We start from the raw sequence: 27,373 nt of genomic DNA on the forward strand, positions 1-27,373 counted from the left end.
AAGTCTTTTAAAGGTGCCCAACCCAAAACTTTCTGCATTTGGCAAACACCAACCCAGTGACCATCACACTGTTTTATGGGATGAGCTGAATAAGGTGTCTGTGTTGGTAGCTTACTTTGCAAATTTTATGCAGAACTGAGTGAAATACTTCCTCGTGGAGGCCAGGTTGTCACGGATGATGGGGACATTCTGTTTGATGTGCAGGATCACTGAGGTGACATAAGGACTCTGGTCACCAACATGTTCCACATTCTGCCACTGCATCTGCACAGAGGGGAAAAAACAACCAAAAAAATGACTGTTTAATTCATCAACATTCAAGTAATAAGTGAGGGAAACTGTACAAACTTCCTGCCAGGGGATCTCTAAGGGATCATTTAGAGACTGCCTCTGCAATTCACCACCAAGGTCAAGTTCTTCATCATTGAAGTGATTGGGCAAAACCATTCCAACAAGAAGACCCAAAGAAAAGCCAGAGCAGCCCTTTCTGCACCAGAGCAGAGACTGTCACCAGTAACCCACACAAATGGGGACCACTAGGATTAAAAATGGCCTTTGGAGCACACCAGGCTGCTTTAATATTTAACAGTTTCCAATTTGCTGGGATGAAGTGCCCATATAAATCCTGATTACAGGCATTTGAGAAAATATCTGCAAGCTTGCAAAGTCTGGATTCCTGTATGGCAGCCAAGACTTTAATACTGGTGAGACTGATGACAGATAGATGGAAGAGGTAAAAAGTCTTAAAGTCCAAAGCACTCCACACCAGAGCAGCTCACTGAAAACACTGCTGGTGTACAAGCCAGGATGCCCAAGCCCAGCTCTTCCAAATGCATGTAAAAAGTACAAAACAAGAGGAGTTACTCAACCTCCCATTTTGTTTTCGTTTATTCTCAGCAGAACTGCAGGAGAACAGCCCCTGTGAGCCAGATGTGTGGCTCTCTTGATTTTCTCTGAGCCTGGTTTGCAGTACACAGGGTACTCCCAGTTTAAAACAAGTGGAAAAAACAGGAAAAAAAAAAAAAAAAGAGATGATTGGGTCTGGCCTGGCCATGTGTATGTACCAGAATTTCACTGAGGAACACAAGCACCCAGCAAAGCACACTCAGTTCTGCTGCTGCTCAGAACTCTGCAGTGTCCTCCCAAAAACTCTTTGGAGATCTGTTCCCCATGCTGGAGATGAGACAGGAGGAAAACTCATAGGAAATCAGGAGAGGAAACTGGGCACATATGGAAGATGAGCTTTTTCCTTTGAGGAGCTGTTTGTCCTCAAACTTGTTTTCCCAAGCTCTGGATTTTGCATATAAAGTTTTTTATTCCTGGTTTTAATTTAATTTAATATGGCTACTTTGCCCCCTGCAACTCAGCTGACTCAACTCCATCCAAACAACCCCAGCCCAAGTGACTTAGTGGGAAAGAAAAGCCAAATTCTTTGCAAAACCACAGTGTCTGAGTCTACACATGTCCCACTAAAGCTGCCTTTATTTAAACCAAACAAACCAACCCCAGCCTGCTGCTCTCACATCAGCTGGGTGGCTGGAAGGGATTTCTCTCCAATCACCTGCTCCACAGGTTTTCAGAGTCACAGAACATCCTGAGTTGGAAGGGACACACAAGGAGCACCAACTTCAACTCAGACACCCCAACAATCCCACCCTGGGTCTGGGATTGTCCAAACTCTCCTGGAGCTCTGGCAGCCTCAGAGCTGTGACCATTCCCTGGGGAACTCCAGCATCCTCTGGGGAAAAAGCCCTTCCCTAAAATCCAACCTAAACCTCCCAGCTCCAGCCATTCCCTCAGTCCTGTCACTGCTTTCCTGCTTTTCTACTCCTCATGGGGCTGATCACATCAAAACAAAATATTCTGTGCCTTTCTCCCTGATGGATTCACACATTTCCTTCTTGACAGAGCAATCCTCACCCAACACACCATCCCCACAGAATGGGAACAGCCAGAAAGTGGGAAGGGACTGCTGAGCTGAGTTATTGCACCAACAATGAAACAGTAGCTTTTTCATTTTGTTGGTCATCATTCCAAAAGCAATACTTTACAACCAAACCTTTAAAGCATGAACAGTAAAAATAGCTCTTTTGTTGTGTGTATGTGTGCATTGTGGGTGTGTTTCACCCAAAAAAACCCACCCAGTAGCTGCAGAGAAAGGAACAGCACCACACACTGAAAAGTCATCAAAAGAAATATGAGCCCAACTCTGCTGGTAAAGCTTTGTTCCTGTCCTTTTAAATTTATTCTTCTTTTTCCCTTGTCCTGTGTTTTTCTTGGGATATCCACAGAGTTTACAAACACAAGCTGGAAATGAGTGCAAGGAACAGGAGCAGGGAGATTTCACTGCAGGGAGAAGCCCAAAGGCACCTGCAGGCTGGGAGGACACACAAGGACTGGAGGAGCTGGTGCTGCCTCCTGCTTCTCACAACAAAACACAGGGATGAGAGTAAAACAGGCAGGAGAAAAGAGAAACCATGAGCAGAAATGGGGAACCCAGGGAAGGGGCAGGGGCTCAAGGGTGGCACGATGTCCCCAAAGAGCCACCAGGTCCCTCCACGTGTCCAGCCCTCCAGAAAAGGGGTTTGTGATGGAGCAGAGGATGAATGAACCTTCAATTCTCCCTGTTCACTGCACGGTGCTGTGTCCCCCAAAGAGCCACCAGGTCCCTCCCTGTGTCCAGCCCTCCAGAAAAGGGACTTTGGGGTTGAGAAGAGGATGAATGAACCTTCAACTCTCCCTGTTGCCAGCAGCATCCCCCTGCCAGCTTGCCCTGCAGGCTCCAGCCTGGGCACCTGCAGAGGGGCTGGGAGGGGAGCGGGAAGCGCTGCTGGCCCCGAGTCTGGGGACAGGAGCTGGGCTCTGCCTGTCACACCCTGCCCTGTCACACTCTGCACGTGTTCCAGGGCTCACACACTCTCCTGAGAGCTTTTAATTAGCAGCTGTAGCTCTGCCTGCTCTGCTCTCAGGGTTTTCTCTGTGTGTGGAGTGCAGAAATGATTAAAGCCCCGCTCCGTCCACTCGGCTGTGAGGGCACAGGGAATTGCAGCTGGGCCAAAAAAGGTTTCAGGAAAATGTAAAAAGCCAGCAAGAGGTTGATGTGAGGCACTAAAATGTCCCCCAGCCCCAGTTCCAGGCACAGTTTTGAATATAAATTGATGCTTAATTCAGCATGTAAATCAAGCCTTAGCCAGTGCAATCCATAAATTTAATTGGGGCGAAAATATCCCGTGCAGATTAGCAGTTCCCTCATCCCAGAAATGGAAAAGGAAGCACACCAGGCAACGTGAGTGCCTGCTGCAGATCAGTACAGACACATTAACAGTTCTTAGTTATCCACAATATCACAACAGGAGGGTTTAGGGCAAATTCTCCTCCCACCCACATCCCAGCTCCCTGTCCTACAGTCCTGTTTAATCATCCTACACCTGCTGTAAAGTCTGAGTAAGGATTATCACCTACAAGTTTTGTAATATGGGGCCTTCTCAGCATTTACCATTTTCTTCAGGACACACCAAGTAAAGAATCATGGAAACCAAGCAGCATTCCCAGCTGAAAGCAATATTCCTGATGCTGTTTTCTGTGTTAAATCTCTCAATGTGGCCTGCAGCCAAAGTGGATTGAGAGGTTTAAGCATTTCATAATTTACCTCTATAGTTCCTGAACATTTTTGCAAAGAAAAAAAAAAACAAAAAAAACCCAAAGCCAGACTCCAACAAAGGACTGGGAATGTTCAATCCTGGAGGACACCAGAGTGAGGTAAATGAAAAGAAACTAAACAAAGGAAAGCCCTAATGGAGCATGGATCTTGAGAGAGCAAAATTGGAATGGATCAGCCACACAATCTTTATTTCTCTAATATAGGCTGAAATTTTACATTTCCAAATACTAGCTCTGTGTTTAAATAATTACATGCATTTCTTATTGAAGTGTCAGAGTAACAACCCAGCCCTGAAGGAAAGGGAGGAGGAAGGTAAAGGCAAAAAACCTCTTGCACCAAATCCAGGTCTAATAAAATCACATAAAAGCAACTCTGTCTGATGCAAATAGAGGAGTGTGTGCACAAGTGACAAGTATTTATTTAGCTAATTTCATAACACTTAAACTTGTTTATATATCATCAGTCCCATCACATGTGCTGCATTTTACAAAGACAAAAATAAATGGCCTACCAGCTGCTGCTTTCTCAAGGTTGTGGTTTACTTGGGTATAAACAGTGACAGCTAAGTGATTTAAATATTCCTGTACTCTGCAGCTTCAGGAGATCTGAGGGGCTGCCACAGCACACAGGCAACACCTGAAGTGCTGAGCCCTTCCTAGTGGTGTTATTTGACTGGGCAAAAAAATCCTCTTTCCATTTGGAACCTGTACAAGCTCTATTACCAGCTGCATTCTACTTCAAATATTAGCTGGGGGGTGGTGGGGCTGGTTACAGCTGGAATACATCATAAAGCAGAAAGCTATTAAAATTCATGGCAGCCAGACAGTGTGTTGATCCTACAAAAATGGAGCTCTATGTTTAATATTTCTAATTAAAAGGAAAAAAAAATATAGTTCAATCCACTTTTGTTGTCTTCACCTCTGTCTAAAGCAAGTCTGGGTTTTCACAATACTTTGGCAAGGAAACACAGCTCTGCATTTCAAACATATAAAAGCCAGCAGTGTAACTGCAACAAAATCCTTAAGCTCAGTCCTAGGGGCCTCTCCAGGAATGGCTCCATATGTCCTTGAGAGGATCACAGAGGCAATAAGGCTCAATCTCAATTCCACATCACCTCCAGTGTGGAGTACCTCCATTTCAGAGCCCCAAACAAGCAGCCTGGTAAAACTCCCTGCCAAAGAAGACAAAGGGGAGAGCAAATCCTGAAGGTGTATTTGGAATTTCACGCTGACAAAAGTTTTTCCAAATTTGAAATGTTCTCACTGGCATTGGGAGTGGAAAGAGAAAGCCTTGAGTACTCACTGAATGTATTTCATTGTCTGTAGGTTTTAATGTGGTGCAAAAAGCCTGGAAGCTCTAATCTGAATAATAAGAGGGTTTGGAGTGAGGGATGGATTTATAAATACAGCAATTGCTGCTGTAAAAAGTAAGAAAAAAAAATCAGAGTAAAAAAATGTTATCAGTAGTGAAATCAAGCAATCAAAGCACACAAGAACTCCACATGGATCTTAAGGTGACCTGTTCTGAAAATCCACCCCTACCTTGCTCATAGCAGTCAGGGCAGGGTCACAGGCTGCATCCAGGTCCTGCACTAACAGCTGGATGCTGTTGGAGATCACACTGCAAAAAAGGGGAAAAAAAAAAAAAGAATCAAGCATGAGTTTCAGAATCACACTGAGTAACAGAGTGCCAGAACTGGAGCCTTTGACTGTGAGAGGAGGAAAATCCTCCACTGGCTGACAGCAGCACTGTGATGTGAATGCACACAGCTACAACTTGTACTGAGGAGGAGCTGGGAAACCCTGCAGGGAGCTGCACAATGCTCTAAAGTGGGCTCCAGGGGAGACAGGATGTTTTTACAGTTGACCTTTCTCTGTTTTAACACAAATAAGGGGCTGGGGATCAAAGGTGGCAGATGAAGAGGAGAAATCCCCAAGCACCAAGCCCAGACTGGGATTCAGCTTCACATTTAATCCAGTCTGTGTAACACCAACATTTTATCATCTCTCCATTTATTCACAGCCAATATTCTACTGCTCACAGGATCTCGCGCAGAGGATTTTAAAAATGACATCTGCATGAGTTCTGTGTCTCCCATGTGTGAAGATGAAGGCAGATGTCTTATTTACACTATGTCTAGGACTGCTGCCATCCATTGTTTGAGTTCCTGAGACATATACCAGACTAAAGGACACATTAGTCAAACACATTTCCCTCCCTTCCCCCCCCCCCTTTTTTTTTTAAATTTTGAACAGCATGATATTGCTTTGAGACATATTTAATGCCATCATATTATGATGTGAATAGAGGTGCAGCTGATCCTGAAACAACAGCCAAGAAACTCTGCCTGCAGCAGCTCAGAGCCCTCAGGGGCACAGGATCAGCACCCCCGCTGCAGACAGCTTCTGCTAGGAGCAAGAACTGATTCTGTTTCACTAAGCACAGTTTTTAAAAACAGTGTCAACTTTAAATCTGCCACAGATGCGTGTTTACAACCTCAGGATTATATTTGTAAGAAGTGGATTTTACTTTTGCTCTTTCTCATGATGGTAGCACAGATGAGAATCACAGGGCTGTGAGAAATCTGAGCAATGCTTCCTCAAACCATCTTTCCTCTCCCTCATTGTCTTTGTGAAGTTTTGGACACTACTCTGGGGTTCACTGTTCAAAATATCTGTAAGTGTCCACCTTCTCACTGAGATATGGTGTCACCCACATGTCGTTCTCACCTGGGTTTGCTCTTCACCACAACCCAGAAAAGTTGCCTGTTCCCTTTCCTACACCTCCAGCACATAAAGTCTGGAACAGGATGCAAAGTAAAAGACTTCCTTCAAAGCAATCCATTTGTTTGTAAAGGCAAACTCATGTAAAATAAGTTGGAAAAATTAATATAGGAGGTGAAGTGACTACAGGCTTCAAGTTACACCATCTAAAACTTGCATTGGGATAAAAAAAGCCTGTGACTGTTTCTGCTGGTGCCTCTGCTTCTGCTGGGCACTCCAGAATCCCCTCCCTGGGGGATTCCCCCAGGCCAAGGGAGCCAGACTGAAATAAGCTGAAATCAGCACCCTGCAGGGCCCCTGCTGGCACTGCCTGGCAGGGAGGAGCTGTGCTCAGCACCAAGGAGCAGCACAAAGCTCTGAGTGGGTGGAAAATGCCCCCCATTTGTGTGTCCATGCTCAGGAGTCTGTCAGAAGTGCAGGCTCTCACCTGAAAACCACAAACCAGGGAGAGAAACTCGTTTGTGTGCACTTCAGAATGAACTCCTGCCGTGGAGGTGCAGCAGGAAAAGTGCTGGGAACACAGAGGATCACACCATGCTGAATGAGAGGGTTTGGTTCTGCAGGAAAACACTCCCAGTCCTCAGCCAGGCAGCAGTGGGTGACTCCTCACACAATCCCTGGCATGCACAGAGGGGTGGATCAGGGAGCTGAGCCCATGAAGGAGCAGGGCAGCAACCCCAGTGAGCCCAGCACCTCAGGGGTTCTCTGAGTGCTGCCCATCATTTCACAACACAGACCAACAGGGAAATGATGGGTTTCTGGATTTGCATTACACACATTTTTCTTTTGTGGAACATCAAGAAGAAGTTCCCATAATTTCTCCAACTTTCCTAAAGAAACTGCTTTGCCACCCCAAGGGTAAACCCCTCCTTTTCTCCACATTTGGGGTGGTTCTGTACCCTCCTTTCTTTGAAAGAAGAAACACTTCCCAGGGTGCATAAACAGCATTTTATCACTTATTTTATGAGTGCCTAACAAGACATCAAATCCCAAAAGAAACCCCTTGTTTGATGTTGAATGAGCCAGCAAGGTTTATAGCTCAGACTTCCACTGACAGAAGGCTGGACAAAGCCCTCAGCTGGAACAGAATGAAAGTCAATTAAAAGCCTTTGTTACAAGATATATCAGCCCTGTCAGTTGGACTTTAAACCTGTCCAAAGCAGCAAATGTGAGCTGTACATTAAACAACTTCCAAAACACTTCACATGGGCTGTCTGAGGCAGCCACTGTGGAAATCCAGCAGCCACCTGAAGCTGCTGGCTCCTGATGGCAAAACTCACCTGTCCATGCTAAGAAAACCCCACCTTATGGCACATTTTATTTCTCTTTTCCTGCTACCTTGCTTGCTTTGGCTGAGTGGACACAGCAACCTTGAATTTCAGACAGGGATTCACTCCTAAAAAGGTCTGAGAAGAGCCTGGGGGAAGGGAAGGGAAGGGAAGGGAAGGGAAGGGAAGGGAAGGGAAGGGAAGGGAAGGGAAGGGAAGGGAAGGGAAGGGAAGGGAAGGGAAGGGAAGGGAAGGGAAGGGAAGGGAAGGGAAGGGAAGGGAAGGGAAGGGAAGGGAAGGGAAGGGAAGGGAAGGGAAGGGAAGGGAAGGGAATTCTGTGCAGCCTGGAATGGAGCCTGGGACCATGTGAAAGAGCTGGATGGAGACTCACTGGGATCCTGTCCACGGCAGCAGAAAAGCAGGAATCACAGGAAGGAAGTCTTCTGAAAAAAATATCTTACTGCTATCTGGGCTGAATCTTTGTTTTAGGGAGAGGAGGAGCTGGTGACAGGGATTATTTTCCCAGTCTTGCCAAGATATTCTTTTGTCTGATAAGAGGCAAAACAACTTTTGCCTCAATTTTCTTGTCTCAAAAAATACATTCAATCTGTCTGTCAGGGGTGGAGAGGAAAGGATGTTAGAGCAGAATATTTTTAGCACCGCTACATGAAAAGTTATTTTAATGAATGATAATCTTCTCTCAATTATAATCCCCAAATATAAGATTGGATCAGTCTTTTATGTCATCTGAAATGGGGTTTGATCATCCTGACAAGGCTGCTGATTACCAGGGGGAAGTTAAAGCAGGAAGGAATGTACTGAAATAGCTTCCTTTCTTGAAATGTAGCAGCCACCTCGCAGAGCTGCCAAGATGCAAATGATGTTTCAAATGGAAACTCACTATTTCCTTTCCCTTTTCCAGTGCTCTTGTTCCTTTGGCTTGGGCCATGGGGAGCAGCTAAAGCCTGTGCTAGTGCTCAGCCAGAGGATACCATTCCTGAGCAGGGAAATGCCTGTGCCCATCCTGTGACACCAGGATTTCGGGATTGTTTTTACTCCAGCACCATCTGGCTGACAAAAGGGGATGTTTGACACATTGTGGGGAGAAGTAAGTGCTGGACATACATGCTGAAAGTGTCCATCTCTCCTGTCAGGTTGATTCTCTCCATTAGGCTTGTATCCACTTTTTCTTTGAGCTTCTCTTCCAACTGTTGGGAAACAAAACAAGCAACAGGGAGATCAGGTTTCCACCTCCAAATAATTGTTCTTGAAAACTTGTGCCCTGGAAAGGTCAGCTTCTTCAAACTTCATCTGTGACCAAACCATATCCAAAACACACCCAGTGACACTGGAAATCTTTCCTTCCTGGCATCCCAGAGGTGTTGATTTGCCAGGATGGCCCATGGTGGCTCCATGTGCTCAAAGAATGAAAGCTCCAAGGTCAAATATGTAACTCTAGTATGACATGCTACCGTGCTAGCTTAACACTGTGGCATCTGTCCTGCTAATAAAGATGTTTCTCAACACTCTGCCCGTGCCCAAACTGCAGAGGAGGAGGAGGAGGAGGATTGCCAGACCTAGTGGTGGAGAGGCCTGGATAGAGCCAAACATCACAGCTCATTGCTGACCCATGGCATTTTGGAAGCACCTGAATGTAATGAGTGGAGTGGCTGCAAATCACATCAGCATAAATTCCTCCTCTCTCCACTCCACATTGCCCCAGTATTTCATGCAAGTATTTTCCCAAAAGCATTTTGAATTATTGTTGTGCTTGTTTTGATGAAGGGGAGATAATGAACAGAGAATCTTTAAAAAAAAAAAAAAATTTGGCCCCCAATTCAAAACAAATTATGTAACAAGCAGAAAAGGATTGACCCCAAAACTGATGCTGCAAAGCAGGATTACAAGCGAATTACTTTTCTCAGAAAATCAATACTTTTCTTTCTTTGAAATACAGAATGAATCATGTAGAGCTCAATAATCAAATGGATTTTTTTATTACTTTTGGCTGTCCCAGTCTCCACAGCAACACAGAGGAGGGGCTGGTGTCTCCTCAAAGCTCACCTGCTGGGTGGTGGCCAGGCAATACTCTGCAGTGCTCAGGATGCTGCAAATGAGGCACAGTTCTTCTAAAGTAAACTTTGCCACTTCAGAGCCTTCCTTTTCTTTCAGCAAACTTGTGATGGTGAGCCCACCACTGCTGCTGGTTGTCCTGGAAAAAAAAAAAAGGCAAAATGATAAAACCTGTGAGGTTTTTGAGAGTACAGACGCTCAAGGTGCAAAATTACTGCTGGATTTTAATGCCATAAAAGGGCTTTATGACCACAGCCCTAAACCCTGTGCAATACAGGACATCAAACCCACAACTGCTATTTTGGTGAGGGAATTTCTTTTCCAAAGAGTTTTATACCAGGTCTTCAAGCAAAGGACAACTCACTCATTGACAAGAAAACAGATTAGGATGCAAGTGGAACACAGCCTTCCCCAGGCAGCTTCACCTTCACTGCCAGTTATCCAAAATCTAATTAAAGATTGCAGAAGGATCTCAGAACTATCAGGAAACTTGTCATATTTATCTCTGCAGCACTAAACAGCTGTCCACGTGCATTTGAGACTTTGGCAACCTGTTTCAAAAGCTGATGGTATCAACAAAGTAAATTATGGAAGATGTGCCTTCCCCTCCACTGCCTTCCAGTGAGCAAGGTTCATGTATCAACAAAGACAGAGCAGTTTAGAGGCAGGAAATTCCCTACCTCTCAACTCTTTATAATCCAAATCCATTAAAAAAAAATAGGACAGTGATATTTATCTTGGACAGCAAAAATGGAGCACTCAAAAAAAACGTGGACAAAGAATGCAATTGAGGTCTGATGGAGAACACACATTAAATTTATCTTTCCACTTGTCTGGATGGAACCCTCTCCCCTCCTTCCATCTGTGAAAGGTTTTACTGGTTTCAGAAAGTCATTCTGCTGCTCCCAGGTTTACAAAGGAAACAAACTGAAGATGTTAAAAGGCAAATAAAATTATCTGCAGTGGAGCTTTGGCAACATCTCAGGAGCACCTTTAGCCTGTACACTGATCCATACTGCTGCAAACTCATTATGATTTCCTTTCCTTGCACTGGATTTACATCTACAGATCTTATTTATACAGAGATAAAATGTTCCAGAGCAGAGGGAGGTACAGGGAAGCACTTCAGCATCTCAGAAATAAACCACCTTCATTATAAATTACCATATAGATGATGTTGGGCTAAGGCAGCTGAGAATCCCAGTATGAGCTGGATACCCAAGCAGCAATTCTGAAAGCCACTGAAGAGACTTGGGCTGGCATTTCAAAAGGAACTTCAAGAAACTGCAAATCTGACTGTGAATCAAAGCCAAATATGAAGCTGTTCTCCAGAGGCCCTTAAAAGAAAAACAATGTGTGACTGCCCATTTGCTCTCCTGCTTTTCTCTCTGTGCAAAAAACTGAATTTTGGAGGAAACCATGAAGTGAATGGAGTGATCCTGCTGCTACCTGGGCTGTCTGACAGGGAAATGAGTGTATTTGTGAATTATGTATACAAATGATCAGCTCCTCAGTGCAGTGGGATGTGTGCAGCACTGGGGGTGCCAGACTCACTTGGGCAGGTTTCCAGAGAGGATTTTCCAGGCGTATTCCCTCAGGTATTTCTGGAAGATGGTGGTCAGGGCTATCATGGGCTCCCCGGTGCTGAGCTGGGAGCACTGCACCATGCACTTCTTGTAGTACACAAAGAGGTCAGCACAGCTGGGCAGCACAGCTCCCCCTTCATCCACGTTGGGCTTGGGGGGACCCTGAGCCTTGAAGTCAGCCACAAATCTGTCAATCAGCTCTCCCAGATTCCTGGGGTGGGGAATAAAAAGATATTTGAGTCTGTTGAGGGAGGAATTGGGAGTGAAAAGAGAGAATAATGCTTACAATGAGATGCTCTGTCTTGTGACAGCAGCAAGTCCAGGTTTAGCAGCTGGGTATTCCCAGCCCTTTCTTATCTCCACACTCCCAGCACAAAGCTCACACAATTCCACAGCCCAAACCTTTTGTGCTCAGGAGTTTTAGTGGCAGCTTCAAATCTGTTCTCCAGCCACACATAAAAGCTCCCAGGTCTGCCAGGGCTCAGTTCAGCACATTTGATGCAAGTGCATTAAGCCTGTGCTCAAGTTTCATTCCTGGCACCAGGAAAAGGAACAGTCAGGCCTCCCATCCCAGCAGAGCTCAGGGAATTCGGATTTTGGAGGGATGTGCTCAAAATGGTGTGTCCCATTTGCCATTGCTTGGTCCCATTTGGATACCACCTGGTTCTGCACAACTTCACACATCCTTTAAAGAAGTTTTATTTAGCATGAGCACAAAGTGCACTTCCTACTCAGACTCTTTTTAAAAGCACAAAAAGCCCTCTTATTGTCTCCAGTGATTCATTACAGCCCGGTCCTTACTCAAATATTTCGGTCTTTAGGCAACAATAAACTTCACTGCATCCTTTCACCAGGACAAAAAGGCTTTTGAGCATGGCAGAGAGCCAGAGCCATCAACACAGGACCAGAGAATCTTCTGATCTTGGGGAGTTGCTCTGGTCCTACCCCTCCAGAGACAGCACATCCATGTCCAGCTCAGCTCCATGGAATAACCTCTGCCAGATGAATTCCAGCAATGAACCTCCTCCCCCAGGCAAATTCACACAGCCTTCCTCAAGGAAGCCTGGATTTTGGGAAATAGATAGGCCTTTCAGATGAGAGGTACTCTGCTGACCAGGAGTTCCTGTATTTTATATTCCTGTTTTGAATATGGTTTTCCTGCAGCTCTCCCCTTCCCATGGCACAAGCCACACCTCTGAGGGTAATGGCTGGGCTGTGCCACGATCCAGGGCTCCTAAGGAGAAAACCAAATCCTCAGGAGAAAGGCTGAGACTCTGCAGCACGTTCTCACCTTTACCAGTGAAAGGGGAAAAACCCACCAACAACAGCTTTCCCCCAGTTTCTATCCCTTTTTGCTTTCCCTCTTGTGAGAGAGAAAATTCCAGAGATTCAGAGAACCTACAGGTCAGAGAATTGAGAGAATCAGAAAACCCACAAATCAGAGAAATCAGAGAATCAGAGAACACACAAGTCAGAGAAGCAGGAGAATCAAAGAACCTGCAAGTCAGAGAATAGGAGAACCCACAAGTCAGAGAATTCAAAGAATGAGAGAACCCACAAATCAGAGAATTCACAGAACCCACAAATCAGAGAACTCACAGAACCCACAAATCAGAGAATTCACAGAACCCACAAGTCAGAGAATTCACAGAACCCACAAGTCAGACAATTCACAGAACCCACAAGTCTCTTCCCTGACAAACTCAGAGGCTGCTGCCTCAGAAGGGATGAGCTCCTACCAGGGCTGATCTGCTGGGCCAAACTTATCTCCAAAGATGTGCTTGGAATATCAGGATCTCCATCATGGAGCCAGGCAGTTGCAAAGACAAGCAGCCCCTTTTTCCATGCCTATTGCTCAAGCCCTGCACACAGCTCTGACTCCACACTCCCAGCTCCTCAGCTGTGCTACAAGCACTGTAAAAACATCAGGCTGCTCCACTGATGTGATAAATCTCCACGCTGGCAGCAGCAATTGAAGGCTGAAGTGAAGCATTGATTGTGTTGGGCCACAGAGAAGCAGAATTTACCTCCCTCTGTAGCTGTAGCAGAGCCAAACAGATGGCTGCTGCAGGAGGGCTGCAGCCTGCACATCCCTGCAGCTCCTCAAGGAAAGAGGACGTGGCTCACTCCTTGTCAAACTCAACAGCTGCATCTCCACCTCTGCATCTGTGCTGGGCTCCAGCTGGGCAACAAAGTGGAGCTTTCTTAGCACTCACCAGTCACTTGATTTTTTTTTCTGCCTTCTCTCAGTCTCAAGACACGGTCAGGAATGTCGATGGCTTTTGTTTCTTTATGTTTAGCCCACATGTTCTCCTCTTCTCTGAGGCAAAGTGAAATGGATCTGCATTTTCCTGCTCCCCCCCAAGGCCTTGTCAAGTGGGATGCAGGAGAAAATGCAGCTGTTCAGAAGGGCTGGGAGAGCAGTGCTGGGGCTTCATGCTTGTTCTGATCCCAACCTGGATAAAGCTGCCCATCAAACCAGGCTGTGGGACTGCTCCCATTTCAGAATGGCACTGGTGACAGCTAAACATCAGGATATTGTGCACTAAAAGAACTAATTCATCATCAATGCACACCTTGGCTGATGGCAGAGCTTCACATGAGCCTCAGCTGGCCCAAATGTGATACCAAGGCCACAAACCTTTGTGTGGTGCAATGGGAGCACAGAGAGTCTGGCAGAAAAAGCTGCTGGGAGATGAAACATGCAGAAGGCAGGAGAGCTACAGAAAATGAGTATTTTCTGCACAGACTCTGCAAAAAGGAAAAGCTCCAAGAAAAGTCTCTGGTAGTGCAGATGTGGTATTTCCTAACAGTAGCACATTTATTGGGAGTGAGAACTCGCCAAATCTAACCAAGAGAAAGAATGAAATGAAATCACATAAAGGGAATTCTATTCTGCTTCTTTTCATTCCTGCATTCCTCTTCCTTTGTTTTTTTGGGGTTTTTTTGTTTTTTTTTCTTTCACTCAACCTATTCAGGGTTGTTCTGGCAATCAGGAGAAGAACCAGGAGAGGAGAAGAGGGTGCTCAGGAACCTGGGTGTGCCCAGGGGTGTGAACAGAGCAGTGGCACTGCCACACCTGGAGCACTGCAGGGCACTTTCCATGCCCTGGGGATTCTGGAAGCCCCTGTGCTGATGAGGCTGCAAACACACAGCACAAAGTGCCAGCTTTCCAAGCGCTCTGGACTCAGACGTGCCTCTGAGCAGATTTAAGGAGGGCTCTGCACACTCTCAGCCCTGCAGACCTGACAGAGCTCTTCCTCCTCTCTCAGGACAGCTCAGCTCACATCTGTGTGCTCCTGCTGCTCCAGCTGACCACAAAGGACAGCTAAAGATGCACATCCCAAAGGGGCAGGAATGAAACCTGCTCTGCTGGTCAGAAATCTGATATTGACTCTGCAGCTGAGGGTGGAGAGCAGCATCTTTAAACTCCTTCTTTCAGGTGTCTCCTCTTAAACTGCTACAGATTTTGGCAACGTGTTTCTATAAATGGGTATGGAAACAATTTTTTGGCAGAAAAAATTGTCCAGGCTTTTTTTCTGCCACAGATTTAATGTGGCAGAAAAATGATGAATAAAACTATTGCTCTCACCATTCAGAGCTCAAATATACAATTAATGATCTAAGCAACATCTCAATTTCAGACAATGGCAACAGATTCCTCAAAAGTTCAATCAAAGGAGGAAGAAGAGAGAAAATAGTGAAGGAAAGCAATTTCTGGCAGTCAGGGGCAGCATGGGGAATACTGTGGCAGTTTTTCTTTGAACTCCCTGCAGCTTGTGGCTATAAAGATAATATAAAACATCTCATGATTGTAAAGGAAAAGGAGAATAAAAAAAAAACAAAGGCAACTGAAGGGGCTAGGAGCACTGTGGGGTAGAATTACCAAAATGGGGATTAAAATGGCCCCCAGTGAGAAGGGAAGAAATATTCAAAGAAGTCTGTGCTCTGTTGGCTGAGGGCAGGGGGGAAATATCAGTTTCCCTTTGTGATATTGCAGAGCAGAACCTAAACCCAGCAGGACACAGCACTGTGCAAGGTTTCAGCTATTCAATGATTTTTCTTTTAAGCATAAAAAGTTGATGGGACATGGAAAAGCTTTTTCAAGATGCTTATCATGGAGTTTGGATAAAATCAGGACACTCCAAGCCTTGAGTGAGACACTGTCTCATTGGAAGATAGAAAAGCACACACAGGTGAGATACTCCAAGCAGGCACCTCCTCCTTTCCAGCACTAATCTGTGCTAAAAGACCAAACTGAACCTTTTTCAGCTATTTCCTCTCCCAGGTGGCACTGCAGCTGTTACTGAGATGTTCTTTAAACCCTGGTGTGAATGGAGGTGCACAAGGAAGTGTGGTGAGAGCTCTGCAAACTTCTCAGAGCTCAAAGCTGAAAGCTCCTCTCATTCAAGGTTTTTTGCTGCAAGTCAGAGAGGAAGATGAAGAAGGGTGCCAGGGATTAAAGCCCCTGACAAAGTCCCAGTCTGTGAGCAATGATAATGTTATCTTACAACCAGCTTTCATCTTAGGATCTCAAATAACTTATTCCTACAAAGCAAATCCTGCAGCTCCTCTGCCACAAAGCCACATGTGTGTTTTACAGAAAACCCAACCCTGTTATTTGTGGAAGCCATGAGATGAAAGAAAGACACATGTCTGCAGTGGGAATTGCAGAGGCAACAGAAGTCATTGCAGGAACTCTGAGCCTCTTCCAGAGAAAGGCAGCAGGCACCACTCCTGCAGCCCTCTGCAATTACACACAAACCAACCCCACAGCCCTCTGAACACTCATTTTGTCCAAGCAAAGGCCCCACTCAAAGCTTCCTGAACCACAAACACTGCTCCTGTTGAAATCAGGCAGCAAGAGGTGCAAATATATTAAATTTTCTGCAGCTTGAGTACAGAATCCAGCACAACCCAACACATCCAAAACCAAACAAACCCTGAAGTTCAGGCTGGTTACTCACTTGTCCTGGGACTCAATGTACACATAAAGGTGAGGCTCAAAGCACTTGGAAACAATGCCATGGAAAGGATTGTCAGGGACCTTTGGCTTCTTTGGCTGCAAGGAAACATTTAAAATGTTGGTTCAAAGCTGCCCTGTAAGACCTTGAAGGAACAGCAATGCAACAGCACAGAAGGATAGAAATCTTTGGAGATATTGTAACACAGAAATTTGCTGTCAAATCATCAAAGCATATAAATGTTATTATATCCAAGTCTTCCCTCCTTCTTAGAGAGCTGTTAGCAATCCAAGGAATTATCTTTCCACTTGTAAAATATTCTTAGCCTTAAAGAGAAGGCTGCTCCATGCTAACAGATTTCAGCTGAAGAGCCTTAATGCAGTTTGCAAATAAAATCTCCCTGAATCCTTCAAGCAGTAACAAGGCTCCTCTAGTCCCCTCTGAAATCAAATGTAGCAGTTATTTGGAAGCAAGATTAAAGAATCCTTACATTTTAGAGTGTCAAGGGCAATAACTCAAAGCTACAGGCTTCATCTGAATGAATTTTATTTAGATAAACAGCATGTAATTACTGCAGGAGCCAGAATTATACAGGCCTGCTTTCACTGTGAAACATGTTTCTGGGGATGCAAAGATTTCTATTTTTAAATCACATTTAGAGCATTAAGCACAGGTGCCATGTGGGAGCCATCCTGTTTACCCTCATTTGAGTTTAGTGCTGCACTCTAACCATGGCCAAGCACAGCCCCTGGGACTCTTCACACATTTAAATTTGTGCATGTTTAAGTACCAGGCTGGGCAGGACCTTTAAGCTCTTTTTTTTTTTGCCCTACAGCTAGATTATTATTATTCTTTTTTACTAATAGATAATTTCTCTTGTTGCTTCCCAGCAGACCAGCAGCTTTTCCCTGGCTGCAAAGAGAGCTGCAGTGACTCTGGAATGGAATTCTTGCTTCTCTCTCCACAAAAAGCCAAGATCAGCTCCCAGCCAATGAAGATATGAATTTTTCCAGCTGATTTTTTTTTTTTTTTTTTAATGCAAGAAAAGCCAAACAAAAGAAGCAAAGCCTAAAGGACTTTCTCTCCTAAACAACAGAGGAGGTGGCACTAAGAATTTGGCAGAACTATCAGAGTGTGACAAGGCAAACTTTTCTCAGCAACAATTCAGCCCCAAATGATGAATCCCAACTTATGGCTGCAAGCCTAAAGTGAGGAAATGGTTTTATGGAGGCCAGACCACCTCTATGAGCCTTGAATGAAGAATTTAACTTTTAAGAGCCTTGGGACAGAACCATTACCAGGCATCCTCCACCCAATGCAGGATGCACTCACTCACTGGAGCTGGGAGGAAAAAAAAGAGCTGGGAATGACAGAAACCTCCCATCTGCAAAGCCCTGGCATGGCAGTGCCAGCACAAAGCTGCAGATTCACCAAGTTTAGCACTCAGCTCCTGCAGCAGGCCTGGCTCTCTGTGTCTCTGCACCACGCTGCTCCCAGCATGTCTGGTGGAAGGAATATTAAATCTTTTACCAGTAGCACTGAAGCTGTATTTCTGAGTGTGCAACCCTGTCCAAGAGCTGCAGATGTTTAAGCTATTTCCTCCTTGAGTTTGATGGAAATAATAAAAGGTTACTGTTGTCACAGCAAGGAGGTCTGCAGCTGGCCCAGTTTCCTTTCATTACCATCCAAAGTAAACAGATTAAATGGAACTGCTAGGATTACCAAAAGAGGTGCTTTTTTAGCATGGATTTCCCCCCCAAAAATTCTTGTGCTCCCTCTTAGATTCCCAAGTGTCTTGAATTTTCAGGAGTGGTGTCTTGGAAGGGCTCTTTTACTGAAAACCCTTCATCTTCAACTCTTTGTGTCCCTTCTGTTCCTCATGCAGTGACAGGAAAGATGAGGTTTTCAGCACTTCCAGACTCCCAGCATGAACCAGCAGCTGCTGGCACTGGGACACTGAAATGTTGGAGCCCTGCTGGCAGCCAGGAGGCTGCAGGGCAGCAGAGCCCAGCCCTGTGACACTGACACAGGGCATTCCTGCAAGGAAGGGGCAGCCTCACCACAACCTGCACTTCCAGGGATGTCTCCTCTCCATGGATGGCTTCACAAGGTCCAGGGAGCACAGCAGTTCCTCTCTCAGAAGCTCCTGAAGTGCTGTTCAATAAACCCAGCCCTAATTATTGTAATTATCTCTTCACCTGCCTCCTAACATCTTGACTTCTCCAAGGGTGTTCTCTCATCTCAACACTGCACATCCCAGCCAATATTCCAGTCATGAGGTACTGGAGAGCAAATTCTTCCCAAAAAATGCATCAGAGGTGTCTCCCTAGGTTCCAAATCTGCCTCACTGATAAAATCCACACAATACCAACTGTCCAAGCTGGATTTTAATGGAAAGAGCAAAACCTTGCTTAAATCATTCTGTTTCAGGACTTTGGCTGTGGATGAAGGCAGAGGGGCTGCCTTGCTCATGTGGAGATCTGAAGGGGATGCAATGCACCAGGCTCCCACCTCCTGCTCTCCCCAGGGGCATGGATCTGAGCAGGTCCTGAGGCCCTGGTCACCCATCAGGATACACCTGTACATGGCCCATCTACAGGGCTCTAAAGCCCCTAAATAAGAGGAGAGTACCAGCCTCAAGTAACTCACAATTGAACATTTAGAAAACATCCATCTGGTGTATAAAAAAAAAAAAATACAGGCTTTGATATTGGTGCCAATTAAAACAATTGCATTTACCATTCACCCTTTAATGTTTGCAGAGGGCTTTGGAAGGCCTGTGCTTGTACAAGCAGTTAGATGCTGCCTGCTCTGCAGAGGTAATGGATAAAAAGCACTGTAAAGATAAAAATCCCACAAGTGATTTATCTGGAGTGAAAATCTAAAGCTGACACTTGAAAGTTCAATGACTTGCCTGGTGACTCCAGACAGTTTGCTTGGCTGACAGGGCAAAATATGAATTGCAACTGTTTGTAGAGGAGCTTCTTTGGGGATCTGAAAACCCAAATAGCTATTTCATCTCCCTTTGACAGAAATCCTGTAGTTACATCTGGGCTGTTGCTGTACAGGCTGGAACAGAATCCAGCTCACTCTCACGTGGCAGGATTGTCTCTGCACTATTAACTGGAATAAAGATTGCTTTGGTTTCAGTGAAGTGAGCCAGAGCAAAGCATGGTCGTACTGGGAGCCTGAATGCTGCACAAAGGATCAAAACTGCACTAAATTAATTGCACAAAGGATCAAAACTGCACTAAATTAATTGCTGTGAAAACAAACTTTTCAAATCAATGGGATGGGAAAAGCTGAGGCCCCGCTGGAGGTTCTGACAGAGGCTGAGAAGTGGGAACTTCAAAGACTTACTTTGTCTGTATCACTTTTCTCCATCACAATCTCATCTGTCTCTGCCCCAGTTTCATCCTCCAGAAAGGGGTTGGTGGAGGGAGGTGGCACCTCTGGCTTCTTCTGCTGGAAAAGAGGAAGCTCTTCAGAGAACAGCCAGTTTTGTGTCCTCTGGCACACAGCTGCATCCACATTTTGCTTTCCTGAGCCCTTCAAAGCATTGCCCAGCAATCTGCCTTCTCCCAGCAGAGCTGATCAGATCCTGGCTCCCTCTCCACCCCTCCATGCTGCCTGAATCCTCCTTGAAAGTGTGACATTTTATCCAGTGTGACATTTCCACTCTCCCAAACCCCACTCCAAAGTGTGTGGTCTCCACTGGGATAAACCACAACAGCAGCTCCAAAACTCTGCCCTGAAATAAACCCCAAATTGCTGCTCCCACTGTTTGTCCCCCCACCCTCAGCCAGCTATTTATAATGGTGGCCTTCATTTTGGGTACAAAACAGGGCAAATGACAGCCAGAGTGTCACAGCCTCTAGACATGTCAGAGAGAGGGAAATAGAGGATTTTCTGTCATTTGAAACCACACCCTCCCCTTCTGCTTTTCTCACTTCCAACAACCCAGAGAAATCAATTTAATTAAAGCTGCAAAATTTTCTATGAAATTTGTCAGAATAAATAAAGCCATATTACTGAGAGATCTAAATTCAGCCAGGAGGAAAACCTTGCAGGACTCCCTCTTTTAATTAGCTGCACCCACAGCAAATGACCAATGGGTCCAGCAGGCTTTCCTTGGAGGCTGAATTATCACATCCAGGCTGGACACAGAAGTCAAGCTCACATGCTCTGTGCTGCCAGGGCATCAGGCTGGCAGAGTTCTGGGCTGAAATTCCAGGCAGGAAAAGCTCAGAGATGGCTCCAGAGATATTCCCTGAGTTTTTTTCTCTTGTTTCTGCCTTTACAATCTACCAAAAGAGACAAAGCAGAAGCTACCAATGGAAGCCAGAGTGACCCAACAACGTGGGACTGAAAGCTGGTACCATGTGGTCAATGTGTGGTACCCAGAACTGAGAAGAGGAGACTTTTAGTTACAATGTGTCACTGACATGTAGAGAACAAACATTACAAGGCATTTAACCACACCATAATAAACTCTGTGGCTTCAAACAGCACAGGGCCCCAGGAGAACCAAAAAAGCACACAAGTAGTGCATTTTTTATTCTTGTGAGCTCTGTGCCATCTTCTCTACAGTCTACACAACTAAAAAATCATTTTTCCAATACAGTAAAAAAAAAAGTGATACTGAGTAGAGTCACAGTGAACACCCTGAGCAAGGGGAGGCTGCAGATGACACCTTTTATAGTCTCCAGCCCCTGAGCTATGTGTGAGGGGCTTCTTTCTCCTGAGCAAGCTGCTGAGCAAAGCAGAGCTCTTCAGAAATGTCCTTACCCCTGTGCCATCAGCAAGGGTGCAGCCTGAGAAGCGTTTGGCCAGGAGCCCCTCAAAGTTGGTTGTCCTCTGAATTGCAAACAGAAGCAATTTCACCTCAATCTCCTTGGCCCTGGTGCGCATGATCTTGGAGAGCTCTGCCCTGCAAGAGAGAGGGGAGATAGAAAAAACAAATGTGGTTTCCTATAAAGGTCTGAAACCCAACACTGGAACTCAGTCCGTTCCCCAGAGAGACTTTCACCACAGAATTCAGACTGATTCCTAAGAGGCTCTCTACCATAAAACTGCTTTGCAGATCCCATTTCAAACACAGCCACGGTTGTTGTGAGCTCTGTGGGTAACAGGACCCCATCTCCTGGCAGCCACTTGGGAAAGCCCTGAGGATCCAAGCTGGGGAAGCTCAGGGGCTCCCACTGGGACCCAGAAAAAAGCCACTGGCACCTTCCTCTGCTTCCCTGTCTCTGGCTGGCAAAGAGCCTGGTCACCACAACCAGCTCATGCTATTCCACTTGGCCTGAAATATTGCTGATTTTTACCTCTGTTACGCTGAAAATTGATTTTCACATCACTTCAATTTCTCATCGTTTTAGCGACACTTCTCAGCGTCTTCACTCCTCACTTCCTTTTAACCATGGACAATTCCACAGAGACGTTTTCACCCTGCCTTTAGACACTGACCAGCATGGCAGGAACCAAGCCAAACTTTTTATTTTCAGGAAACTGGGAGGCAGCAGGAGCTGCATGTTATCTCCAAAAGGGTATTGGGACAGACAAAGGTGATACAGAGACTCTATCTTCAAAAGGCATGAAAAGGCACTTGATTATTAGAAATTTGCAGGGGTTTTTAAATTATATTATTATTATTATTATTATTATTATTATTATTATTATTATTATTATTATTATTATTATTGTTGTTGTTGTTGTTGTTGTTGTTGTTGTTGTTATTATTATTATTATTGTTATTATTATTATTCAGTTTTTACAGAAACAATGGTGGACTTAAGACCTGATTGCCCTTTAGTGTCATTCTAGGATACAAAACAACACAATGCAGACTTGCTGCTCTTTCTAAGGTAAAAAAGGGACTTTTATTTTACTGACTCTAATATTTATAGATTTCCAAAAGTGACAGTGGATTGGAGGGCGAAAGTGCTACCTCTCCAATGACACTGGACAAACCAACAATCTTTTAAATTTCTCCTCCTCCATAAAAGAATTCAAAACAATGAGTTATTTACATAAAGTGTGTGAGAAAGTTCTTTACAAGAATGTAAACATCAGAAAGCTTAAAATATCTTAAAAAATCAGAGCAACACTTTAGAAATCTTCTTTTACACTACTGGCGAACTACGAATAGTACACTCTGGAGAATCACATCTATAAACAATAGAAAGAGAGATAATAATTGTTTTATTCTCTGAGCTTTCTCACAGCTTCTTACAGAAAACCCTGGGGCAGTTCTGTGTCTGTCAGAGCTGTGGGGTTCCCCAGGTGGGGCTCACCTGGTGATGTGGCAGAACCCTGGGGCAGTTCTGTGTCTGTCAGAGCTGTGGGGCTCCCCAGGTGGGGCTCACCTGGTGATGGGGCAGAATCCTGGGGCAGTTCTGTGTCTGTCAGAGCTGTGGGGCTCCCCAGGTGGGGCTCACCTGGTGATGTGGCAGAAGTCCACGGCGATGCGCTCCGTCATGCACCACTCTGCGGGGAACATGCGCCCGTACTTCTCCTCGTAATCCACCAGCTGCCTCTTGATCCACGCGTAGCGCCGGTCAATCTTGTCCAGCCAGGCCACCTGAACCCCAGGGACAAAGACTTTTTAGCACCATCAGCATCTTTAGCAAAGATTCAGAGCTGTGCTGCTGCTGCAGCTCTGTTCTCTCTCAAGCAGAGGTGATTTTACATTGATTAACATCTTGATCGAGGTGTAGCTCTGGTCAATCTTGTCCAGCCAGGCCACCTGAACCCCAGGGACAAAGACTTTTTAGCACCATCAGCATCTTTAGCAAAGATTCAGAGCTGTGCTGCTGCTGCAGCTCTGCTTTGTCTCATGATTTTATATTGATTAACATCCTCTGAATGCTTTGGATTATTGGTGATGTTCTTGCCCGATGTCCGAGAGAAATGATGAGGACTCCATCTTATCAGAAGGCTAATTAATTACTTGATTATACTATATTATTCTATATTACATTAAATTACATCTAAACTGAATCTGCCAAGCACTCAACTCATCTCCACTGCACACACACCTGGATTCAGTTGGGCAGTGAATCAAAACACTGACACCAAAATCCAATCACCAATTCCCTTCAGGTAAACAACCTTCCACAATGCATTCCCACTTGTGAACAACACAGGAGCAGTAAATGAGATAAGAATTGCTTTGATCATCTTTGCTTCTCTCAGGTTCAGAGAATGTCAATCCCACATTGGATATTAGGAAAAATTTCTTCACTGAAAGGGTTATCAAGCACTGGAACAGGCTGCCCAGGGAACTGGCTGAGTCACATCCCAGGAGGGATTGAAAAGATGTGTGGATGTGGCACTTAGGGACAGGGGTTAGCAGTGGACTTGGCAAGGGTTGGAATCAAGGATCTGAAAGGTCTTTTCCAACCTCAGTGATTCTGGGATTCCAAGTGCTTAAACACATGCCAGACTGAAAATCCTATCTTGTGCGAATTAAGAGAGAAAGTTCTGTTGAAAATGAGGATAACAGTACTCCTAAATCATGCAGAGATTATTGAAAACTCAATCCAATAATATTTCATTTGATCCCACCCTCTTTGTTTCACAGATAGAGAGGTTAAAGTGAGTGGGATGAGAGTGCAGCAATTCCTGGATTCTTACATTCAGCTCACATTTAAATCCCAACTAAAAATTCTTACAAGCTGAGCAGGATGGAATTTTTTCCCCACAGTAATTGTGTTTTCTGGTCAAAAAGTAGAAAGATTAATCAAGAAAACTTTGGTGGGAAAATGTTATTTAAACTTAAGCAGTTTAGCCTTTTTCTATTCTATGTCAAACATTTGAAATTGATGAAATACATTTTCATCTAAAGGTGATTCTGGTCTGTGTGGGGTTTTTTTTCCAAATTCAAGAAGGTTATGGTAAATTTTTACAAAGCTGTTAGTATCAGGACAGGAAGTTTAAAAAATAGCTATCATTTAATTAACTTTCTAGAAATCCCTCCCTCTCAGCTTCCTAAGCATGTTGGGCTATTTCTTGATTGTTTGGGAGGGGTGGTGTTGAGTTTTCAATTTTCAGATTTTCATTTTTCAACCTTTCTCAGGGTTGAAATATAAATTTGTGTTAGTTTTATTTCAACCCTGAGAAAGGTTGAAAAATGAAAATCTGAAAATTGAAAACTCAACACAAATTTATTTTCTATATGTGGGAGAAAACATTTCTAGTGATGATCTGAGAAACTGAGGTCTAAGGTGGGAGGATCCTGGCAGAGATAACAGCAACTCCCAGCCCATCAGCCACTCCAGATCACACCCAGAATCAGTTTCCAAGCCCTTGGGATAAAAACTTTTCACCACAGGAACCTGTGGAAGTGAGAACTCTGGGAATGCCAGCAGAGCAAAATGTGAAATCCAAATGGAGCTTGCAAAGCTTCCCTTACATCTTGATTTTCCTGGAAAAGGACCAGATACTCTGAGAGGTGTTGTTTAATGAATTTCTTGATGATTTCCTGTTTGATCCTGGGATCCAGGACGTTGGCTACCAGGCAGGCATCACGTAGGACATTGCTGGGCCCACCAGTCCTCTGTCAAAATAAACAGGAAGAAAATGATTTCAGGTTAAATAAGTTGAATGGGTGATTGTAAATGCATCCAGGTTTATCCTATTCTATTATTCTCTTTTCTGCTGCTACTCTTTATTTATTGCTGCATGAAAACTGAGCTGCTTCCATTTCACTGACCGCGAAGCTGTTCCATGGTAAAGCCAGAAAATTTAGAAACTTTTTTTATTTTAAAAAAAGCTGCTTTGGTGCTGCTTCTCACAGACACAGATTTGCCCTTCACCAACTGTTCCAAAAAGTCTCCTCATTTCTGTACTTGTCACTTGCATGCAGAAACCAGCAGAGCTGGTAGTTTGAAAGACAGAACTGGTGTTTTCTTGGAAGTAAATTCAAATTCACACCTACTCCCCTTACTGTTTGCAAATGTTTGGATGCACAGTGCTGGGGAAGCACAGCTGGTGCTTTAGCCCCAGCCCAGATTTGTATCTGTACTGAGTAAACCAGACACAAACTTGGTGGCACTGTGTCAACAGCCAGCCTGTGCTTGGCTTCCCCTGAACAAAACACTGATTTTTGTGACAAACAAATAACCAGGGACTGGGTGAGACCCCAAGGAAACCCCAGAGATGGATTATTGGGCATTCCCTGCCTGGCTGCAGGGATCTTGCAGGAGCTGGGTGCAGAGTGAAGGGAAGGGTGGCAGAAATCACCCTCTGCTTTCTAAAGAAACTCCCGAAACAGGCAGAGACCAAATCTAGAGGAAAAACGAGACTAAATCCAATAACACAATCATCCTGAAGAGTTTTCAGTGACACTTTTCAATGGGAGGAAGAGGGAAAGTGAGAACTTTACCTTTGTACCTTGGGAAGGAAAGGCTTCCTCGAAATCAGCCAGGATCTGCTGCCCCAGCTCGTTCTGTGCTGCCTTCACCCTGAGGGGACACAGAAAGGGCTTTGGGGGGATCTCAAAAACCTCCCTGCAGGGTGGCAGGAACACCAGCAGCTGCAGGAAGGTTTGTAAGGGATCAAAAGGATGCTGAAGAGAAAATATCCACACTCAGAAGGTCTGTGTGTCAAAACTGGGAGACTTTTTGCTCCCTGAACGACGATTCCTGAACCCTCAGCTGCAGCAGAACATGGCCTGGGTTCCCCTGCCCTGCTGCCATTTAATATTTCAATAAGGGGCAGTTAATCAGCTGTTTGAAAGGCCTTTAATGCCAGTGTGAACTACACTGAAATTCATTTCTGTTGCCCACATTTCAACAGAAATACGTTTCCAACATGTAAAAAGCTTCACAATGTCTCAATCTCCACCATGAACCTTTCACAGCTCCAGGTGTACTGATCCACTTCTAAATGAATACAGCTGGCAGCAGTTTTATCCTAAAAATTCTCAGTGTCTCAGAGAAGCACAAAAGAGCAAAAGGTATGAAATGGGAGTAGAATAAACCACAACCTTGCTCCTTATTTGGCTGAGAGAATAAAGCTTCCAATTTCCAGAAATAAAAGTCAATACATCTTAATTGATACTTCTAGAGAAATGGAAATGCCTACACACACTAGAAAGTGCCAAAGCAAACAGTGAGGCACTTCTATCCCTCTGCAGCCCTTGAATTCTTCCATCAGTTTTTATTATACTGGAAAGGCTTTCAGGTCTGAACTGATCACTCAAACAGTGGATTTTTCCACTGAGATTGATACTTTAGCAAGACTGGCGACATTTACTGTTGTGAAAATGTTTGTTCAGACTGTGGGCAGAAGACTTGGGATTTTTTTTTTTGTGCTTGTTTAAGACTCTTCAACCTTATCAAGGAATGATCTGCTTCTTTAATCTTCCCATTCGAGTTCCATTAGTAGGAAAAACCCACGAGATAATCTGACAGTGCTGGATTCTTTCCTGGTGCCAAGTGCAGAAAATTCCAGCCCTTTAAAACTGATGGCTGAAATATAAATTTATATCTGTGATTTAACTGGATGTACGACCTGCCTTCCTCAGGATTTATTTATGGGGATTTTGTTGGAAAAGCTTCCTGCCTGCAGTGTCAAAAATAATTCTCACATAAGCTCTCTGCTTCACAGGAATGTTCAGAGAGTCCTCTACTCTTCCAGGTAAAGACATCCAGTTAACAACTTCATAAGTGGGAAACAAAATGTTGAAATCTAATTCACTAATATGTTGAAATAGGAGTGGGGGATTTAATCAGTAAGGAGGAAGCCACAGCTACAGGTTTACTCCTGCTTAAATTCTACAAGAAAGCACTTGATAAATCATGTGAGAAAGCATCACAGAAACAAAACTTTCATTCCCCAGGAAAAGAAGTGGGGAAAAAAGAAAAAAAAAAAGACACTGAAAACAGACTGAATTTTTTTATCTTCTAAATAATCCAGAAACAAGAAGTGTGTGGAATTAGGAGTCACAGAAATTAGTGAGTTTGTATGAACAACTGGAAGCTATTAGCAGTGATACTTCTTTCCTTCTGAGTGGCTGTGGGGACCTTTCTGTTTG

At 44.6% G+C, this 27,373-nt stretch overlaps 1 protein-coding gene across 2 annotated transcripts in view; it reads right to left on the reverse strand.

Moving 5' to 3' along the window:
- VPS53 (VPS53 subunit of GARP complex) overlaps positions 1-27,373 on the reverse strand; it is a 64,431-nt gene that overhangs the window by 12,484 nt on the left and 24,574 nt on the right. The window contains exons 8-18 of one of the 2 annotated variants that reach the window (XM_054646839.2): positions 25,721-25,799; positions 24,749-24,892; positions 22,773-22,915; positions 21,124-21,265; positions 19,696-19,797; positions 16,339-16,433; positions 11,340-11,582; positions 9,777-9,924; positions 8,838-8,920; positions 5,203-5,281; positions 116-264 (exon numbers count right to left, since the gene is read on the reverse strand). In XM_054646839.2, the coding sequence (XP_054502814.1) occupies positions 116-264; positions 5,203-5,281; positions 8,838-8,920; positions 9,777-9,924; positions 11,340-11,582; positions 16,339-16,433; positions 19,696-19,797; positions 21,124-21,265; positions 22,773-22,915; positions 24,749-24,892; positions 25,721-25,799 (1,407 nt within the window). Of the gene's footprint in view, positions 1-115; positions 265-5,202; positions 5,282-8,837; positions 8,921-9,776; positions 9,925-11,339; positions 11,583-16,338; positions 16,434-19,695; positions 19,801-21,123; positions 21,266-22,772; positions 22,916-24,748; positions 24,893-25,720; positions 25,800-27,373 lie in introns of both variants that reach the window. The other variant, XM_054646838.2, reaches the window with a different exon arrangement.

The sequence above is a fragment of the Agelaius phoeniceus genome, chromosome 20, assembly GCF_051311805.1.
Source record: "Agelaius phoeniceus isolate bAgePho1 chromosome 20, bAgePho1.hap1, whole genome shotgun sequence".
NCBI classification, from domain to species: domain Eukaryota; kingdom Metazoa; phylum Chordata; class Aves; order Passeriformes; family Icteridae; genus Agelaius; species Agelaius phoeniceus.